Here is a 21,372-nt window from a genome sequence, read left to right as displayed (position 1 = left end):
TTAATGCAGCAGCTCACCGCATTGTAGCCGTAAATCTCTTGCTCCGTACTAGACCTCAACATTAAAAAGAGACCCTGCGGTCTCTTGGAGTCGTGGATGTCCACTGGTGCCCATGCCATATCAAAAGAAGATTGGCTCACGACTCCTGTGAACCCCTTCCCCTTACATCTAGCTGGTGATGTAATTGTTATTAAGGCCCACTCCTTCAGAGCAGTATGTCATGGCAACATACAGTATTTGCAATCTGAAGCACAACTCTAAAAACCCATTGAGTGATCCATAACCGATTTATTAACACGATGTACTTAACCCCCATATAAGAGTGGCCTGCAGGCTTGCTTTTTGGAGAAGTCTGTATTTCCTCATTCTCCCCTGCGTGCCGTCGTGAGGTTCTGAGCTGTGAGATGTGAGTACCCTGAGTCCGCACACACAGAACATGAGTAAGAAAACACACAGTTGGCCATGCCAGAGTCAGTGGGTCTATCAAAACCAACAGGCAATTCTAATGTCCAATAGGCAATTCTCCACTGTTCCTATACAGAAGAAGCACTTGCTTTTGCAGATGAAGAAAAGTCAACTGCTGATCAGTTTTAATAATGGTGCTGCCTTGATTGTAACAAGATGCTTGTGAATGGGGAGAACTGGATGAACTGCATTCTGCTGTCTAAAGATAGAGTAGACCATGCCACTCTACAGAGAAAAGTGCCTGAAGGGATGGTTTAACAATCATCATTGGAAATGAGAAGATAATTGCTTAATTTTTACATTATTTTGTGTATCTAATACGAGTTTAAATTTTGAAAAGAAATGTAATAAGTAAGAGCACCTCAGTTTTCCTCTGGCGAAATACAACTACAGTACAAGCTAGACTGGAGACAATTTTATTTTTTACACTGGACTGATATAGGCGTAGCTCTTCCTTTAACAGCCACAAACTTTAGATAAATGCTGCACGCACATTAAGCAACACAAGTTGCATTTGTTTCCACCTTTGAAAAATACCAGAGACCGATGGTGTTAAAAGTAATTAGCTTTAATACAACAGAGGATATGAAACAAATATTAACTCCGGGTTCTGTCAAATTGCCCTAAGGATCTGTCCTGTGTGGGAGTTAATCAAAATGTACTGTATATGGAAAGCCTAACGCAGTTTCTTATTAGGATCTGCTCTCCTTAATGGTGTATTTCATTTAATTTAATTTGGGTTTTCTAAAAAGGGTAATTCTCTTCGAGTGAGATCTAGAGCATGCTAGCACCATTTCCTCTGCATAATATTTGTCTGGAAAGTAATTATCTCCTACATTATTCTGCAGGCCTCCAGGCTTGCTTTGTGCATGCAGCCAGCTATACTGTCTGTACCACTGATTAGTAATACTAGAGGTTTCTGGACTGGCTGGGGTGCTAGTCAAGGCTGTAAGGTTGGCACAGTCTGGATTCTTTTGCCCCAGATGGAGCAGGCAGGACCCAGAGTCAGCACGGTGTCTGTCAGGGTGATTAATGTGGCTGTCAGAGCTGTTGGCAGGAGATGTTTTGACAGGCTTGGTGTTACAATGACGTTCCCCTCCCCCCCGCATAGAAGGCCTAGAGGAGCCTGTGAAGAAGAAGGACATTCAGGATGGAAATCACTTCTTTGAGTACTACCCCCACTCCCCGGGCAAGTACTCCGTGACCATCACATGGGGTGGCCAGCACATTCCGAAGAGGTGAGAGACTCGACAGGTTTCCTTTAGATGCGCAAGGCTGTTGATCGTCCTTGACTTTTTTTTTCCCCTCTGAGAGTTAAATACGTTTAGAAGCCAGAAGAGGCATTTGGGTCCAAGCATGACAAAATAAACAGCAATGTGGTGCTTGTTGTTTATTTTCTGTGGTAACATATCGTAATGACACCCCATAACTTCAGACACCCGGCTATAAATTGTTTGATTTGGAAAGTGAGAGTGTATCACGTTCTGTCATCTTCCCAGTCCTTGGAAGTTCTGTTTATATGACATTATTAAAAATTTCCTTCAGCTGTAGCTACAAGGCACGGCTCTCAGGGCCATCATTCACTTGATGGCATGACAAGCAAAAGGGCCTAGTCGTGTTTTTGTTGCCTTACGTAGGATCTTAAAATTGTGTACGTAAAAGTGTGTTTTGAAAGCAGAGATGTAACAATTAGTTTTAGGTTCTCATTTCTGCTTTATTAATAAGCTTTAACTGTACCACTTGCTGAGCAGAAAAAAATGAAATTTCAGTTTTGATGGTCTAAGTAGCACCTCTTAAGACAACAAGGATTCTTAAAAATAAGACCCATTTGGTCTTATATCAAAAATCACCAATTCTAATATAATTTTTTACTTTTTTCCCCCCCAGTAGTATTTTGGAATTGGAGGGCTATACAATGCTGTCCCTATATGCCATATTACATTATTTTGTAATCTGTCATTTCTTTGTATCACTGGACATGACGCTGTCTTATTGGCTACCTGATTGTTGAAGATGGGTATGCTGTAAACCGAATTGCTGTTATCGATATTGTTTAAAAAAAAAATAGAAAAAAAAGTTATGTTACTGTATGTTAGGCCTGCTCTAAAAGGCCAGAATTGTCCAGAATGCATTGTTAAGGACTATACAGGCTGCCGTGAAAGAAACGTTTTCAAGCATGCTAAAACCTGGAAAGTGCCTGTAGGTGTGCAGACTGACGACCGAAAAGAGCAGTGAATGACCTCATCCAGGTGGGGCTCTGGGGTTTTCCCAGCTGTGCCACAGGGGACTTCAGCAGACAGCCATTTAAGTGTGAGCACCGCATGAAACTTATTTAGGTCTCGTTACATTACCCAGAACAGCCATCTACTGGGAGGCTGGTAGATGTGGACTGGTCATTTCAGAAGGATTAATTTAATGAACAAAAGGGTTAGAAATAGTGGACTTTTCCCCCCCGCCTTGTTAAGCATGAGGAAATTAAGACTTTTTTTTACGACTGGCAGATTTGATTTTTTTATAGACCAACAGGAGAGAAACGTTTTTTAAATTGCTACTGTTATAAAATTAACCTTTTTAGACATTTATGGGGCATTGAGGCATTTTTCCACGTTTTCATTAGAAAACCTTTCAGGCGTCTGTTACAAGAGCTGTGAAGTTGACCTTGTCTGGCTAAAGCAGAACTGGGTTATTTAGGGCATAACTGAGCCTGGCTCTGGTGTTGCACAGATATCTCCTGTGTGCTATCTGTAACTGGAGGCCACTCACAGTCTTTGAGGAAAGTAGTTAGCATCAATGTTTCATCAGTAATTTAAAATTGCATTTCATTATATATATAGTACTATCTACCATGCTAACATCAGTAATATTCTTAATGAGTTAAAAACGTTCTTTCCTAGGACTCTTTGAAAGGAAGATGGAGACATTTTTTTATACTTGTTTCAGACTAAGTTCATTAACTATATTTTGTTTCTTTGATACCTGCAGACTGATAAGTCAGTTTGTTTTGCCGGAAATGTTGAGAATGTGAGAGCTTCTGCCATTAGTGTCATCCACATACTGAGCACTTATTCCTGTTTTTCTGTTTCTGTGCCGTAGTGAACAGGACTGCACACCTGTGTCGAATGCATTTGGTTTAGCAGATGTAGGCAGAAAATTTCAGAGCATATTCAGATTCTACCCATCACACATCACACCCAACTCTCTCAGTACTGAATGTCCGCCAACAGACCTAGTGAATCCATTCAGCAGCCTGTCAGGATGCCTAAGAAATAGCATGGGTTTTCTGTAGATGCTAAAACACACCTTTAATCCTCTTTTTTTTGTTCAGGTGAATTTGTGTGTATGCTGTCCAGCTCACTCTGAACCCCTTCTTTGTGCAACTCTTAAAAGGCATCACAATGAGAGGTGGTGTCTTTTTTTTTTCCTTGAGTCTGGCTGTGACTCCTCTGTATTCGAAGAAGAAAGGCTTGTGTGCTTTTCAAGAGCGGCATTCGAAATTCGAGACCGTGATGCCTGAATGTGGGGTCTCCTCTCCCTGACAGCCCGTTCGAGGTCCAGGTTGGCCCAGAAGCTGGTCCACAGAAAATCCGAGCGTGGGGTCCAGGCCTGCATGGAGGTGTCATCGGCAAGTCTGCTGATTTTGTGGTGGAATCTGTGGGAACCGAGGTTGGAACTTTAGGTGAGTGCGTAACTGCCTCTTCATTTCGATCGGGAAAGATCTTTAAAGCAGTTCAAAGGTTTAAGGCATTTTAGGTGTGGACCTAATCAAACTCTGTGCTGTTTTCGTCCAGTTTGCAGCCTGCAACAGGCCTCGTAAATCAGTACTAAATTGATCAATAATAGACGACTAGCAAACCATTTCTTCATTGACACACCCTATGGCTTAACAACTACAAAAATACATGAAATATTTTTTTAAACCATGACTCTTCCGTGATCCGTGAGTGATATAGTCTTGTCACCAAGTACTGTAACATACCTGGAATGAGCAAAGAAATAACTGAGAGACCTAATTGCGTGATTGCAAATAGGTGCTGTTCAGGAATAACCGAGCACAGAATTATTCCTAGTTCTGTTTCATGTGAAATTGTTTGCCTCTGAACTGCTGTGTAAATGTGAAAAAAGCAGAACAAGAAGTATGTGATAAAAGATTAATTGACAACGGATGACACTGCAAACTTCTGGATCGCTTGATTTTCATTTCTATTATGTATACTAATGAAGGCTGAAGGAGTTGAAGTAGGTAGCTGCATCAGCATGCCTAGGGTGCAAGAGAACAAGTAAAGGTTTATTCCATGCTGAATAGAGAAGAAAAGAAACATAACATTTCGGCCTGTTGGGCCTTCTTTGGGTGTCATCAAGGCTATGTTTTTATCCTGCCGTCAGGGGGACAGTGTGGCTGCAGAAATATTGGGCTCTGGTTTTGGAGCAGGCTGCTGACGGTGGTGAACACTTCTGTCCTGCCCCGGGCGTGCCTCTGTGTGTGAGCTCGTGGAGAGACAGGTAGAGGCCACACCTCTGAGCTGCGTCTGTCTCTCCTGCAGGGTTTGCCATCGAGGGGCCCTCGCAGGCCAAAATCGAGTGCGACGACCAGAACGACGGTTCCTGCAACGTCAGGTACTGGCCCACCGAGCCCGGGGAGTACGCCGTCCACGTCATGTGCGACGACGAAGATATTGAAGACAGTCCCTTCATGGCCCAGATCGTACCAGACACTGGCCTCTCAAGCCCAGAGAAGGCAAGTGCTTTTCCCTCCCTAGACTGTAGTGACGTGGATAGATCTATTCGTTATTCTCAACCCTAAATGGATCCATTTGTGAAAAAAATTGAACTTTTGGCAGATTGTATCTTTGGAAAGTTTTCTAACAAAGTTTCGTCTGGAATGTAGCATGGTTTATTCTACTTACAAAGTCACAGTCTATGGACCCTGCTTGTGGTCCACAATTTCTTACTTCTGTGCCTTGGTGCTGCAGTTCTGTCACAAGGTGAAGGGAGCACATCGTTGTCATGTTTTGAAAGCAAAAAAGTTTCTCATTGTAACGTCTTGAAATTCTGTCACCTTTGTTAAATATGACGAGATGAGAAACTTTATCAGGAATTGGTATCTTAAATCCTTGTAGTAGCACAATTAACCTTTTGTCATGCAAGCTTGCCCTGATAAGGAGTCACTGGTGGAGGTCTAAGTAAGTCTACTGGTTTGTGTTTCAGGTGAAAGCATATGGTCCTGGCTTGGAAAAGACCGGCTGCATCATCAACAAACCAACTGAGTTTACTGTAGATGCTAAAGATGCTGGGAAAGCTCCCATGAACATCTATGCACAGGTATAACTCCTATTGAAATAGTAGGAAAAGTACCGACAATAGAATTGTTTCATGTTCATGCTTTAATGAAAATAATCAATGAGACATTTTCCCACAATGCAGAGGTTTTAGAGTAATCCTTCATAAAAATAATTGGTTTAGTTACACCCTCACTGGCCAACGATATTATGGACCTCCAACGAATACCTTGAGCATCAGGAATAGCTGGAACATAATTTATTTCCTCCTGTCTTCTAGTAGGATTGTTGTCATTTGAGGATGTGTTGAGGACTGATCTTTTAGCTGGGTCCACTAGTGCTCAGTGTTATTGAGAGGTGGGGATTGGCCCATCTCATTCTTCTCAAGCCAGACATGTACTGTATCTCCTGCCACTGAGAAAGTTTGATTTGACTGGTGGGGCTATTTGCTGGGGAGGACTGTGTGTGTTTATCTAGCAGAAGTAGTAATGTTCTAGTGCTGTGTCCTCACGCCCAGTGTCGACTTCTTTGTCCTACAGAATGCTGAAGGAACTCCCATCAATGTCAAGATGAAGGACAAAGGAGACGGCACCTACAACTGCTCATACACACCCACCTCGCCTATTAAGCACACCATAGCTGTGGCTTGGGGAGGGGTCAATGTGCCCAACAGTCCCTTTAGGGTAAGGCCACACCAGGAAATGCCACAAGGGGGCGCTCTGCCAAGGCTGTATCCTCTCATTCTCGTTAAGACGTTTACAGAAGAGCGTCGAATTCTTACAGCTTAGGGCATTATCCCAGGGTATCACAATCCATAGGTTGATGGAGTTTTTTTTTATTATATATTATCTGCAATTGGATGTTATCCTCAATTGGAAATGTTTACTTTTCTGTTAAATTAAAAATACCACTGTTGCAATTGATTGTAAGTGTAAAAAGATAACTCATTGGTTTGACTTTTGAATGTGTTTTTGATACACAAACAGTTGACATTTCAATTTATGAGCTGGGTAAGATTGCCCTGTAGCAGGCGTATTCATTCTGTACTGTGATCTGGGTATGATATCTAATTATTTACAGCTATTTAGAATTACTTTAATTAATCTGTATGGGGTTTCTGAGACTGTGATCAAGTATTTTAGCCATTGACAGGCAGGCAAACTCTGCTGATTGAAACTAGGGTTTTAAGCAGTTGCCTGTAGGTGCTTTGAGAAGCTTGTAGATGTTTTATGTTGAAATTTAAAAAGAAAATATTTGTAACCATGCCTTTGAAGTGATATGTTGCCTAAAAGATTTGAGGAGATGCCGAGGTCATTGTGTTACAGATAATGTAAGACTATGAGAAAGTAATTATTAATCTCAAACAAGCACCTGTGTAACTAATGATGAAGCGAATTGGTATGTGTTTTTTGTCAGTAAAGCGAGTGTTCTTTCCATATTTATCTTGTGAGAGATTAAAAACAGGCAACTTGTTGATCGGGAAAGGTTTACAAGGTCCACATGTCTTCAAAGAAGCTGATTTTCTTCACTTCCCTGAAGAGAACACTAACCTCCTAACTAGTGGACTGTGTCTTTGTCAAGACCCAGTTGGAAACACCAGAGACAGACCACTAGAGTATGTGTCCCACTTGAAGGATGGAGCACTGGAAAGGCAGTTTGTTAATGGCAGCCTGCTTTCAGAGTTGTTCAGCAGAGGGTAGCCTGATCTCCTACTCTCTAAGAGTAAGGTTGCCTCTTTGTGCGGATTTGGAACATGAACTTTGGTTTTCCCAGCAACAACGAAAGTCAAAGACTCTACCTCATGAATGTTTTCTCCTTGCGAATCGGTCTACTGCCTCAGAGCAGCACGGCACATCGACAAATGATTGTTGTTTTATTTTTCATTTGATGACTGAAGAAAAATACATTTCACTAAAAAATAAATTTTATGAATAGATTTCTGATGCAACTTGTTGTTGGTGTCGTAATTGGTGTTTGCATAGACAGTGTATTTATGAGGTAACGATCAACCATTTAATTCCAATTCTCATTTACAGAAGTAGGGGTTTGCCTTTGTGCCTTTAGACTTCATACCTTGAAGGCAGATGACTATTCTATGTACATATTGAATATATAATAGTATCCAGTCTTATCTGTTAATTCTGTTTTTCAGAATATTTTTAGTTTGACTGTGGATTAATGAACTAATTTGTGATTTAAATTTCTTGTGCGTTTTTTTTCTGTTTGAAGTTTCTGGAATGCCTCTGACTGGCTGTGGGTCAGAAGAGTTTGCATTCCCACTCCTTATTAATTCAAATTCTGCACTTTCCAGGAATAATAGATGTGTTTCACGTTTATTATTGTCCATTTGAAAATTGTTGCCTTTATTTTCCGGAACAGTTTGCAGAAGCTCTGAGGTAGATCTAAATTGGGTTTTATCCTTTTTTAATGCTGACATTTTTCTACTGTTTTGTGTTAAATCTCTTTTTGTCTCTCAGTAGCTACATTTTAGTGGAGATCCTTTGTTCCCTTCTTTCTTTGGTTGATCTGCAATTCTGTGATTAACTCCATCAACCTAATTAAAACCTGAAATTCCAGCAAAACGCGATAATGAGTCAAGTGAAAGTTGTCTTTAAAAGCTGAAATTTTTTTTTCCTGTGAGGTAAATGTCAGGTAAAATGTGAAAACTGGGGGCGATGGAAAGATGTTGTGGATGCAGGTCTGAGTGGCTCAGCTGTCCAATGGTGTTGTGTTGTTGCAGGTGAATGTGGGGAAGGGCAGTCACCCACACAAGGTGAAGGTGTTTGGGCCCGGAGTGGAGAGGACAGGACTGAAGGCCAATGAGCCCACCCACTTCACTGTGGACTGCACTGAGGCTGGAGAAGGTAAACAGGATCACAGGGCTGCTGCAATTATTCAACGTACAGTTAACGAAATACAAAGTTTTTCCCCAAACTAGTAATGCCGTAGAGTGGGTACATTTTAATCCAAGGCTGTCTCTTTATGGTGTAATTCAATCATAAACCTTGATCAGTCCTTGAAAATGATTATATATACACCTTTCTGGGTTTTTTTGTTACAGCTCCTTATAGTTACAGTACATTTCATCATCATAACCTCATATTCTGTGTTTAATTTGAACAGTTAAGAATGGGCTACTCTATTAGATTAATAAGTGGTACATCATGGTTTTGCATAGCACTCTCTATTTCTGCTCTTTGCTACTCTGAGAATCTCTGTACATTGTCATGTTTGTGTTGAGGGCTGGAAGTAACATTTTCTTAATTGCATACCAAATATACATTACATATTCCCCAAGGCTGTTAGGTTTCTTTGACTTATTTTCTCAATCCAATTTATATATTCTAATTCTAATACTGGGACTTTGTCAGTCAAGCACTTGTGGAAAACCAGCTTCCAGTTTCTTTTCCAAATACCTTTCTGCTATCTGGAATTGTGGGCTTAAGAGATATATAAGATGGAAAAATAGCACAGACTGTGGCACAGTTTACGTTGTTTCTTCCCATCATCCTTGAGTCAGAAGACAGCCAGTCATCACAGTTGCATGTCTGTTTGTAGGTGATGTCAGTGTCGGTATCAAGTGTGACGCCAATGTTATCAGCGATAAGGAGGAAGACATTGACTTTGACATCATCCCCAATGCGAATGACACCATCACGGTCAAGTACACTCCCCCTGGGGCAGGACGCTTCACCATTAAAGTGCTTTTTGCAGGGCAGGTGGGTGTTATCAGGGAACCCTGGGTATACTAGCATGGAGCAAAAAAACATTTATTACTGGACACTGAACATTATACGCTATATGTATGAAACTCTTACCAAACGGAGATTTGCAATGAAAAATGATGCTCATTCACACACTCACAGATTCTTCCATCCACACTATCAATTGTAAATCAGTTCAAAGTCAGTGCTGAAGTAGTTTCTGATCAGTTGAAGAGTTTCTCTTCAGGGGTGTTAGCAGGAGAGGAGAGGTCAGCAAGGCATCATACAGGGCCTCAAGCTGAGCCAATCCAATCATGTGCAACAAAGAAATTCAATCAGATCAAATGCAGATGCTCATTTTCCCTTTCATAAAAGTGTGCTCTAACAGACCTGATTGCAGTTGAACATGCGTTTCTGCTCCAGCAACTAGGATTTGACATATTCAGTCTCTCTTATGGCTAGTTTACCATCCTCTTTATTGTCTATCTCACAGGAAATTCCAGCCAGTCCCTTCAGAGTCAAAGTGGAGCCCTCGCATGATGCCTCCAAAGTAAAGGCAGAAGGTCCTGGACTGGGAAGATCGGGTGAGATCTTTTTGCTGAGTTGGATGCAAGGAGAATTTTTCTAGGGACCTCCTATGGGAAGCCTCCCCTGATCCATTCGGAGTGAATGAAAATGCAATGGCAGAATAAACCCCCCCGATTTAGAAATCCTGACGTTTTTTTTTAAAACTGCCAACATAATTCTGCTTTCAACTTGGCAAGACGAGCAAGATCTGCGTCTCCCTCAGACAGCTCTTGCAGAATGAGAAGGGTCTTTTCCTGTGCCCCCGCAGGAATGGAGAGTGGGAAGCCCACCCATTTCACCGTGTTCACCAAGGGGGCGGGAAAGGCACCACTGGACGTGCACTTCACCGGGCCCGAGAGAGGGGAGCCGGTCTGCGACTTCGAAATCATCGACAATTACGACTACTCCCACACCGTCCGATACACCCCTGTCCAGCAGGTGGGAGCCCAGGTTGCTGATCTTGTCGGCTAGGGTCCTTTAGTGTGTGTGAGAGAAGAAAGAAGCAATATCCTCTTGTCGTGTCTCACAGAAACAAAGTTCGTGTGCTGTCTTTTGTCCTCAGGGAGATCTGGGCGTTGCGGTAACCTATGGGGGTGATCCCATCCCAAATAGCCCCTTCAGTGTGGGAGTGGCAGCTCCTCTGGACCTTAACAAGATTAAAGTTGATGGCCTTGACAGCAGTGAGTGTCATTTTGTCCACATCCTCACCTTTCCTGTGTTTAAAGTAGGTATTGGCGACCACTTCTGCCTTCTCATTTTACTCCCCGATCTAATTTTTCTGCAATTAATCCACTGCTTTCTCCCTTCCACACTCTGCTCTCCCCTTGCCTCGCCATTCAGTGATCGACTGCTACAACTGTCCATTTTTTTAAATAGTTTGGTCTGCTAGCCAGCTTGGAAGATGACAGCTGCTTCTTTTACATAATTGGCATGTCAGATAATTTGTTGTGCCCACTACACTGCTACCTGGGGACTGTTGCACAGAGATCTTAAGTTGGTTTTGTACTGTTTCACTGTGAATTACTGATATGACTAAGTTTAAACAATGTAAAAGTAAATGTTTGCAGTATTTATACTTTATATATATTATATATACGTTTTTCCCCTCATTTCTCCTGAAACATATTGTCTAACTATTTGCAGGACACAATGTACAATTAACACTTCCTAATTGGATGACAGTTCTATTTTATAGGTATTTTAAGGTTAGCAGAACTTTTGTTTTATGATACAGTGCTCAGTAGCCCTCTAAGAGTGCCAGCTCCCTGTCAGGGTTCTGTACACTGGTAAAACTAGTTAACCTTTCACTGTTAAACTAAGGCATTCTGGATAGATTTGGCCATAACCTTAAAATCGCAACAGGCTTGTATAGATGGCATTTTTTCCCTATAAATTTCGCGAAATCTGCATAGCAAGGCATTTCTTGTGGTCTGTAGAAGAGAAGCAGACTCCTCAATTATAACGATCCTGTTATCCTGTGGTTGCGCCATGCTGAGCGAGCCCATGTAATTAAAGACGTGGTTATTTCCTTCTCAGCACCAGAGCTGTTCTCTTATCATTCAGGAGGTTTTCAAGCAAGACTGTAAAAACACACATGGTGTTCCTTTTCAGGGAACCACGGTTCCCCTGTGCTGTAGGGCCACGTGACCACGGTGCCCCTGTGCTGTAGGGCCACGTGACCACGGTGCCCCTGTGCTGTAGAGCAACACAACAACCCAAATGTGCTTGTGCTGTAGGGGTTGAAGTGGGCCAGGACCAGGCGTTCATGGTGAACACGAAGGGGGCCGGAGGGCAGGGCAAGCTGGACGTGAGTATCGCCAGCCCAGCCAACAAAGCAGTGCCCTGCACTGTGGAGGCCTTGCCAGGGAAGGACAGCAGTGTGGTCAGATACATCCCCAAGGAAGAAGGCTTCTACTCGGTGGATGTCAGCTATGATGGAAACCCAGTGCCAGGAAGCCCCTTCCCCGTGGAGGCCTTACTTCCTCCCGACCCCACCAAGGTACCTCTGTCAGACAGCTGTCTGGAATACCAAAATGCTTGAAAAGTTACACAATGTCAGTTTTACTGTGCAAATGGGAAAGACAAGTGTTTTTTTTTTAAACATAAATACGGTAGATTGAGTTAGAAAACCGTAACTGTAAACACAGTGACTAGATAGAAAAAAAATGCATCTTTTCTTTCTAAATAAAGGAAACAATGTGTTGCCCAAAATCTACTTCACTTTAAAGAATGCCAATTTTAGCTTTTAGTGTATATTTAATACTTTATACTATACATATTGTAGTTTCCCTCATCTCTGTCTTCTCAGACTTGAGGACGACCATATGGATCTGCGTTCAGTGGACAATTAGAAACAGGACTGGAAATTAGACACTTGAAGGATGCTGATCTTTCTGTTCATTGGCTTTAACACTCTCACTAAGTCTCCCTTAGTCTGAGAAAGTATAGTAGATACTTTCAGCATTGTGTGAAGCAACATATTCAGGATTTTATTTTGGAGAACAAATGAAGTATATTTAAAAATCGTGTGCACTAGGTGTTAAGCAGCTGTTAAGCTGCTTACATATTCTTTTGATCCATCCAGTTGTATCTATGGCAGAACAGCTGGTTCTTTCACAGTTAACTGACAGTGCTGGCTATGTTAATGCTGTTCCCCAGGTGAAGGCCTATGGCCCAGGTCTAGAAGGAGGGCTGGTGGGGAACCCTGCGGAGTTCACTATTGACACTAAGGGGGCCGGAACGGGGGGCCTGGGCCTGACAGTGGAGGGGCCTTGCGAAGCCAAGATCGAGTGTTCGGATAACGGGGACGGCACCTGCTCTGTGTCCTACCTTCCCACGGAGCCAGGGGAGTACCTGGTCAACATTCTGTTTGAAGAAGTCCACATCCCCGGCTCCCCCTTCAAAGCGGACATCCAGCTGCCCTTTGACCCCTCTAAGGTGGTGGCGTCTGGCCCGGGGCTCCAGCGGGGCAAGGTGGGCGAGCCGGGCCTCGTCACCGTGGACTGCGCCAGGGCCGGGCCTGGCAAGCTCTCCATGGAGGCCGTCTCCGACACTGGCGCCAAGGTGGAAACCAAGCTCCACGACAACGCCGACGGCACTTACAACGTCACCTATGTCCCTCTCTCTGCTGGCATGTACACCCTGCTGCTCAAGTATGGTGACAAAACTGTGCCAAACTTCCCTGCCAAGGTACGAGTGGACCCAGCTGTGGATACAAGCAAAGTCAAGGTGTATGGACCTGGAGTTGAGGGCAAAGGTAAGAACCGTTATGAGAGTACATTGGTATTATTTAGAACACAAGAATTGTTACAAACGAAAGGAGGCCATTCAGCCTTTCTAACCTGTTTGATAGTCGCGTATTGATCCAAGGATCTCAACATGGCCAGGGTAGCATGTTTCAGACTCCCACAAACCTGAAGTGCCTCCTGTTCTAAGTTTCAAATTGCAAGTCCAAGTAGTTTCCGCTGGTGTCCCCTAGTTTGTGTTGTTTCACTGTTTATTTAAAAGAAATCTGCTGGGATGCCTTTGAAGATTTAGAAGACTTGTATCAGGGAACCTTGCTGTCTTCTCTGTTCAGAAATCCTTCCGCCTCTTAGCGCTCCTTTGAGGCTGGAATGTATCTTGCTGCTCTTCTCTGGACATCAGTAACTTCTTTATAACATGGTCACCTGAATTTCCACAGTATCCTGAATGAGCTGTAACTAGTTCATTATACAGTTTTAATAGAACATCCCTTAAATAACGTTCTACGATTTTAACTATACAGTATATCCTAATATTATTTGCCTTTTTATGTGTGCACATATGGCAACACAAACACATAAGTCTTTTTCATAAGTGGCATCTTCTGTCTCAGTTTCCCATTTTGTATATAAAGTTTTATATAGTTTATAGCTTTAGCTTTATAGTTTATAGAGTATTTGTTTGTTTTTCTGTGAGTAAAAAATAGCAACAATCACATATCCCAATAAATGCTAAATGTCTGATTGAACTGTATAGCCACATTGATTTTGCAATTAACAACAATTTTCAATCATCCTAGTCCTAGCAGGTACTAGCAGAGGTAAATGCACTTATTAATTGGAAAATAAAGTGCTTTTCTGCTCGCTTTTCACTGTCACTGTAGTGACTGAGTATGTCTATATGATTTGTTAAATATTGTGGTTTCAGTCTGTGCTAACAGACTTTGTTGTTAATGATGTTTCTCTAATATCAGTGGAAATGAAAAATAATTGGGTGTCTTTCTCAGAGACATATTCCGTTCTAAAAACGTCAGACGATCCAGAGAAAGGTCTTAAAATTCCAGAGATGTTAAAATCAGCTTCCTTAAGAAATCTCCCTTTTCTGCTCTCACTTAAAAGCAGTGACCTCAGAAATACTTACTGGCAATTAATAGCACATTTGAAATGGCTTACTGATATAAATACTGTGCTCAGCACTGTAGGAAAGGGAGTGTGCCTTGGGTGGTAGCATTTACAAAGGGTGGGTGCAGAATGGGAAGTGTTTGAGGTGGAACTGTTAATTGTTAACCTTTAAAGCACTTATTATATTCAATATCATCTATTACCAATATTGTGGCAACTCTCTATGAATGATTGCAGAAGGTGTGTATGGTTTGTATGCTAAATTCTTCCATGTGTAGGATGTTTAACTCCCAATGGCTCATCTCTAGTATTTTAGTATTTATCAAAAAATGCTGAGAGGCCACTATCCAAAACAGAGGTGGTTTATGATGGAGCTTGAATTCATGATCTGAATTATAATTCATGATTTCAGATCTGGGAATAGCCCAGCCAGCAGCCATGAATAGCCCCATAAGTCTTTTGTCTTCTCACTCTTTGCTCTTTTCATCTAGGAGTTTTCCGGGAAGCTACTACTGAATTCACAGTGGACGCTCGCTCTCTGACCAAGATTGGAGGGAATCATATCAAGACGATCGTTAAGAACCCCTCGGGTGCCTGCACCGACTGCATGGTGAAGGATGAGGCTGATGGGACCTACTCTGTGGAATACACACCCTTTGAGAACGGTACGGTACAATACGTTTTGGTAACAGAGGTTAAAAAAAATCAACCTTAATCTTATCTTTTGAGAGGGGAAAAAGCTCCAAAGTTTTGCAAGATTTAAAAAAAAATGTTTTAAAAAAAGATCTGGGGAATTCCTGAAAGGAAAAAATAAATAAGAATTAAGAAGAAACACTGCAGTGGATGATGGCAACACAAAATATTTTTTGGCGTTCTGTTTTGCACTACAGCCAGTACTGTCAACTGAATCAATCTAGATTCATAATGCTAGCAAACCTAAATCCAGTCTGACAGTAACCATTGACTCCAGACCCAAATGAAAAGCAGATTCAGAATCTTTGCAATATACTATGCAGTACAGAATGGGTTTGACTTTTCAGTTTCACCACGTAATAATCTCTCCAGGTATGCCAGTGCCTCTGGGAGTGATTCAGATTTTCTTTTTCAACACCAATCCAACCCTAACATTATCTGTAATCCTCTGCTCTTAACCCTAGCTAGATTTTAACCCCTGCTGCATACAGATCTGCATGTATTTTTATGCTTATAGGGTGTTCAGAATTGGATGGTTTGGTAGCCTTTTCTGTGGTCATGTAAAATGTTGACAGTAGCTCCTGTTTTTTGACATGTGTGTGATTACATAAATGTCCAGCATACTGCATAAGGAATGAAAACTGGTCATGACCATTAAATAAAATAATAAACTGGGTATTTCACCACTTTCCAAGGCTCTAGCCATTTCATGTATATAACAGTGAGGATCAGTGCTAGCGTGGTTTCCCAGTTTGATGTTCAGTGGCTGTGGTTTGCTGTGTCCTCAGGTGTGCACAGTGTGGAGGTGCTGTATGATGACGTCCCTGTACCCAACAGCCCCTTCCAGGTGGGAGTGTCAGAGGGCTGTGATCCCTCTAGGGTGGTAGCTAAGGGACCTGGGCTCCAGGAGGCCCTAACAGAGCAGCCCAACACTTTCTCCATTATCACCAGGTGAGTCCTTGTGGAACTAACCTTTCTGTTCTGTTTGATGCTCAGCAGGTACGGCTTCTCAAATCTGCTTGGGTTCTACAGTATTAAAAATACCCCCAACAGTGCGATTATGCAATCATGGTATATACCTAATAATAATGTAATAATAATAATGTTTCTTTATTAGCCCTATACAATTTCTTGCATTAGGAATTCGTCTTTTCGCATACCCCAGCTTTTCTCCAAGGAAACACAGACACACAGACAGGGAGAGAAGTTTGGGGTCAGAGCGCAGGGTCTGCCATTGTATGGCGCCCCTGGAGCAGTTGGGGTTAAGGGCCTTGCTCAGGGGCCCAACGGAGTAGGATTCCTCTGCCGGCCGCGGGATTTGAACCGGCAACCTTCCAGTCACAGGCGCAGATCCTTAGCCACAGAGCCACCGCTCCGCCCAAAAAAAGAAGTCTGTTTCCGCCCGGTTACGAACCGGGGACTTTTCGCGTGTGAGGCGAACGTGATAACCACTACACTACGGAAACGGTGGTGTCACTACACTACGGTGGCACCACTACACTACGGTACCTGTAGGTGTCAACTCAGTGAATGGGCTCCACAAAGGGCAGCTGGTTACTCTTTTCCGAATATTATTAATGTGTAATTTTAGCCAGCTGTACACTCATTCCCCCGGTGGGAGGGTTACAAAATAATGGGAGGGTGCTGATGGTTACACTTGTGAGACCGCCATTATTTATTTTACAGTTTCTAGATGCATCTTTTTCAGTTTCTGGGTTAAAGTCATCCATAGTCCATTGTTTGGATCACCTCACACCTGCTTCCATTCAGTCTTGACTTTTCATATTTTCATAGGATCGATGTTTTACAGTGCATTGAACACACTCTTCGTTTCCTGAAACGTGAACTGATTTGAGAAATTGTTCATCCTGACCACTAGCTTGGAAAAACAAAACATTCTGAGAGCTTTAAAAGAGCAGAGGCTCTAGTCGACGTCGGATCAGCAGGAATAGGATCGTGAAACCCTGATTTAGAAAACATCTGCTCGAGTTTAAACAGTTTTAAACAACGTTATGTGGTAACAACCATCTTTGTGTAAAAAAAAAGCTGAGTTCAGCTGATTAAAATCAAATACTTAATATGCCACATTCCTAAGAAATCATTATAGGTTTTTGTTAAATAGGTCAAATAAGTAACACTCACTACTGCATTTATACTTAAATTCCTCCCCGGAATATGTTGATTATATGTTGATTCAGAAAGAGATAAAAGCCTCAGTGTGACAAAAAAAATCGCTTGTGGCATAGTTGCATTTTCTCTAAAATGAGAGAAAAGGATTGTAAGCATTCAGAAAAATCTTGTGTTTAAAACATTCGCAGTAGAGAAAGAGAGGAATGTTGAAGCTTGGAAGACACATCACTTAAAAGTACATCTCCAATTACAAGATGGTACAGAATTTCATAAGGCAGTATAATTGTCTGTTGCACCCTTTGTAATTTACATGAAAAGCTCTATATGATTTGTGGGGCCTTTTTTTAAAAAAATAGACCAGTTTGAAGCCCTTCCGTTGTTTCTGAAGCTTAAAAACTGGTTTGGGTTTTGTGACAGAGGAGCAGGCATTGGTGGTCTTGGAATCACAGTGGAGGGACCTTCAGAATCCAAGATGTCCTGCAAAGACAACAAAGATGGCAGCTGCAATGTGGAGTATATCCCCTATGTCCCAGGGATATATGATGTTAACATCACTTACGAGGGACAGCACATACCAGGTACATTTCAGCCAGAGAGGCGGAACACCGGGGTGGAAGCACACATGGAATAATGCTCTAGGAGCTTTCATTTGGCAACAGTGGTCACCTGCTGAAAGACCTGCATTTACTGTGATTGCTGCTGAACAAACGCTTGCATTGTAACCTGCCTGAGTTGGGATTTTTGGCTAATCTTGAGGAGTGGCCAACTGTGGAATTTGCTTAAATCCCACTAAATCACAAAAATGCAGTTATGGAAAAAGCCAACATAAATGGAGAAGTCCATTTGATATGGTTAGCTCTCATGGAAATGCATTCTCCCCTTCACAGACATTTTTTGGTATGCTTTAGTTATGTTTAAAGTGAACCAATTCGATTTTAGTTTGTATGGTTTATATTTGCTGTTGTTCATTTTATTTTTCAGCAGTGACTTTCTTCTGATTTTAGATTAAATTGTAATCAAGAAAGCAACAGTCATATAATTTTAATCTTAAACCTACTAGAATGCTCATATCTCCTTTATATACATTATCTGTATATTATTTGTGATATCAGTTGTCCAGTGAAAGCTGATGATTCTACAGGAGATTTGGGGTGATTAATTATGTCTTGGGTCTTATTGCTGTATGTAGATTTTCTGGGTTGTGATTTATTCTTTTTTAGAACTCATAACTGAATGACAACACAAATAGTGATGTAGGTTTCTGTTGTAAAAAAATAATGAATTAAAAATTTGGGGAAAATGATCAGCTTTTGTACATTTAAAGAAATCCCTTCATTTTGACACACTTTGCTTGTAAATGCATGAGTTCACCTTAAATGTGAATTCAGATGATCTTTCAAGAAACAACAAAAATTGATCATAATGGGGCTCCTGAATGGGTCAATCAGGAGAGCTACTCACTCTTCTGATTGAAGCTCAGCAGGGAGATGTATCATTGACGCTACAGTATGTACATCAACATGCCTCATTCTGTCCTGAGCTGATCATCAGTTACCCTGAATCAATTGTGTGTCTGTGTAATAGTGACACCAATTGCTGGTCCCATAATATTTGCTTCAGAAAAAAAAAACATGCATGAGTGTGGGAGCATTAATTGTAGTATCATCAGTATTTCAGAAAATACTGATATCAAGAGGCCTTGTGAAACTTTTCTACAGTAAATTTGTCAGAGTATTTTTGTTCTTTTACTTTTTTTTCCAATAATCAGGCATGGTTTCCCATTTCTCGTAGTATGCTTTTCACTGTGCTTTGCTAATGTTTACTCTCTAACATGGTTTTGGCTAACCCCAGTAGATTCTAATAAGAGACCCTGCATTATATTGTTTTAATTATTGTGTGGTGAGGGTAAATTATTGGAAGTACAATTAATCTGTTAATTTTACATTAAATTTACATTCCAGTGGAAACAGGGGCTTGAGGTTGTTTAGTTTGAATGCCAGTGGAGATTAGATGACACAGGAGAATGACTATTAAAAGGGCACGGTTAAGGGAAATGTGATTGGTGCTTCATGTATTAATAAACCACATATAAGAGAGGAAATTTGTCATTCTTGGTTGTGATAAAAGACACTAACTGCCCCAACTTGTGTGTGTGCCACAGGAAGTCCCTTCAAGGTGCCGGTAAAAGACGTTGTGGATCCCAGCAAGGTGAAGATCGCCGGACCAGGCCTGGGCACGGGGGTCCGAGCTAAAATCCCTCAGCAGTTCACTGTGGACTGCAGCAAGGCTGGACAAGCACCGCTGTCTGTCTCTGTATTGGCACCCAAAGGTGTGTACCCCGCCATCTGTTCCTTATGGCACAAGCCATCGCTTTGGGTTCAAAAATAAATAAATCAGTGGCATTTGAAAGGAAGAATAAAAAATGTGACTGTTCACAACGGGCTGAGATTTGAAGACCTTTGACTAACAGCATATATGGCATTGCTGTGTTGCAAACCGACTTGTTGGACACCGACCTTGTGAACAGTTGTCAGTTTTCTGAAGCAGCTGTTTCCCGTGAAAGGCTTTTCAGAAATCCACTAGGAAGAACTTTACTTTCCCCTTATGTTACAGCTCCGGCAGCAACATCATGGCTGTAAAACTGTGATCGTTGAGAGCTGGCAGTCATAGGTCAGCTGGATTTAGTGAAAGTTGACGTATGGGTGTGAGTTGTGGCGAGTTGTGTTCCTGAACAGACTGGAAGGATGTGGGGGAAAGAGGACTGGTGGGGACCCAGGTGCGGTGAAGGGGGAAGGGCTAGACACTCTTCTCTGCCTCTATCTGTCCTGTAACGGCAACAGTTTTCTGTTCTAGCTGATGAGATGGACTCCCAGCCCTGGCGCAGTCACCTGAAAGCTTTTACGGATCTCTTTAAGCTCGAGCCAAAGGGCGATGACAAAGGGACAGGTTGGAAGCTACATATTCAGCTCTCCTGCTTGCCTGCAAATGACAGGACTCGAACAAAATACAGATAAATGAAGCTGCAGGTGGAGGGATCTCTAGAGGCCTAAATGTTGAATAGCTGAAAGTTTCCCTTATGAAAATATGCAGTGGCCAGGTGAAAAGGGGTTTTTGAAAGCAGTTACCTTTCATGGTGCTACATCATTGGTCATGCTGATGATCGTTGTGAGATCAAAAACACACTAGCTGCCCTAGAATGTCCTGTATTTTCATAAGGTTAAAACTGCATCAGTTGGTATGTGTAAGGCAGCTCTCTGATTCCCATGCTTTGGTCTCTGTCGCGAAACTCCAACTGAGTTGTGGTTCTCTCTGTTGTCAGCTGTTACGACTGCTAGAGCTCTCTCCTTCAGCTTTGTGGTACTCAGTGGTGACAATCACTTGGCCTTTGTCTACCTTTCCAAAGACTGGAGACGTCTGTACAATAAAATGTCACACAAAAAAAGTGGAGTCACCTAGTGTCATAGAGGAGCATTGACTCTGGATAACTCTGTCCCACCTCCTGACAGAAAAATTATCTGTAACCTGAAAGCATTATTGATAAATATATTCTCACTTAATGCAGTATGATCGCAAACTGTTGCAGAATATGTATCTTTCTATAGTTTATTTTATCTCTGCTAATATTGTGCCATTAAAGAGCTTCTTCTTCAAAAAAGCTGTCTAGTTATACACTACTGTCTCACTCAGACTGGCTTTAAATCCTGAGAACGGTGTGTTGCAGAAAAAATAAAAGGGTATTCAATGAAAAAGCTAGACAACAGCTGCTTTAACAAAGAAAATGTGTACAATTTTGCACCCTGGTAGTAAAACAGTAAATAACAGCAGCATTTAGAAATGACTTAATTGTATACCCATACATTATTTTCCATTTCATTGGAATTGTTAAAAAAAATATAGAGAATGTTACAAACTTTTTTCCCCTCGAGAGAGGTTCTGAGTTTTGCCTCATTTACAGCACATTCAGTACTGTCTGTAAGTCAGTCTAGCCTCATGTAGAATTTGTGTTCTTAATTAAAAACATTTAGGAAATAAGATATATGGTTAAATACTCCATAACAAAACTTGGGCTCGACTTGCAGATTTCTGTTAAACTGTATTTGATTGTAATTTTCAAATCAAAATCTGAATCAAGAGTTTTAATCGCACATAATTGCAGATTTAAAAATATTTACG

At 41.7% G+C, this 21,372-nt stretch overlaps 1 protein-coding gene across 3 annotated transcripts in view; it reads left to right on the top strand.

Moving 5' to 3' along the window:
* The window catches only part of flnbl (filamin B, like), a 110,714-nt gene that overhangs the window by 58,551 nt on the left and 30,791 nt on the right, over positions 1 to 21,372 (top strand). For all 3 annotated transcript variants that reach the window (XM_006630951.3, XM_006630949.3, XM_069189398.1), the window contains exons 10-25: positions 1,577 to 1,703; positions 4,005 to 4,141; positions 5,007 to 5,200; positions 5,671 to 5,784; positions 6,281 to 6,424; positions 8,482 to 8,605; positions 9,300 to 9,460; positions 9,939 to 10,029; positions 10,281 to 10,450; positions 10,575 to 10,692; positions 11,749 to 12,011; positions 12,671 to 13,268; positions 14,868 to 15,041; positions 15,858 to 16,020; positions 17,617 to 17,777; positions 19,361 to 19,528. In XM_006630951.3, the coding sequence (XP_006631014.2) occupies positions 1,577 to 1,703; positions 4,005 to 4,141; positions 5,007 to 5,200; positions 5,671 to 5,784; positions 6,281 to 6,424; positions 8,482 to 8,605; positions 9,300 to 9,460; positions 9,939 to 10,029; positions 10,281 to 10,450; positions 10,575 to 10,692; positions 11,749 to 12,011; positions 12,671 to 13,268; positions 14,868 to 15,041; positions 15,858 to 16,020; positions 17,617 to 17,777; positions 19,361 to 19,528 (2,907 nt within the window). The remainder of the gene's footprint in view (positions 1 to 1,576; positions 1,704 to 4,004; positions 4,142 to 5,006; positions 5,201 to 5,670; positions 5,785 to 6,280; positions 6,425 to 8,481; positions 8,606 to 9,299; positions 9,461 to 9,938; positions 10,030 to 10,280; positions 10,451 to 10,574; positions 10,693 to 11,748; positions 12,012 to 12,670; positions 13,269 to 14,867; positions 15,042 to 15,857; positions 16,021 to 17,616; positions 17,778 to 19,360; positions 19,529 to 21,372) is intronic.

This window comes from Lepisosteus oculatus, chromosome 4, assembly GCF_040954835.1.
Source record: "Lepisosteus oculatus isolate fLepOcu1 chromosome 4, fLepOcu1.hap2, whole genome shotgun sequence".
Taxonomy (NCBI): domain Eukaryota; kingdom Metazoa; phylum Chordata; class Actinopteri; order Semionotiformes; family Lepisosteidae; genus Lepisosteus; species Lepisosteus oculatus.
This window is presented reverse-complemented; position numbering and strand designations above follow the sequence as displayed.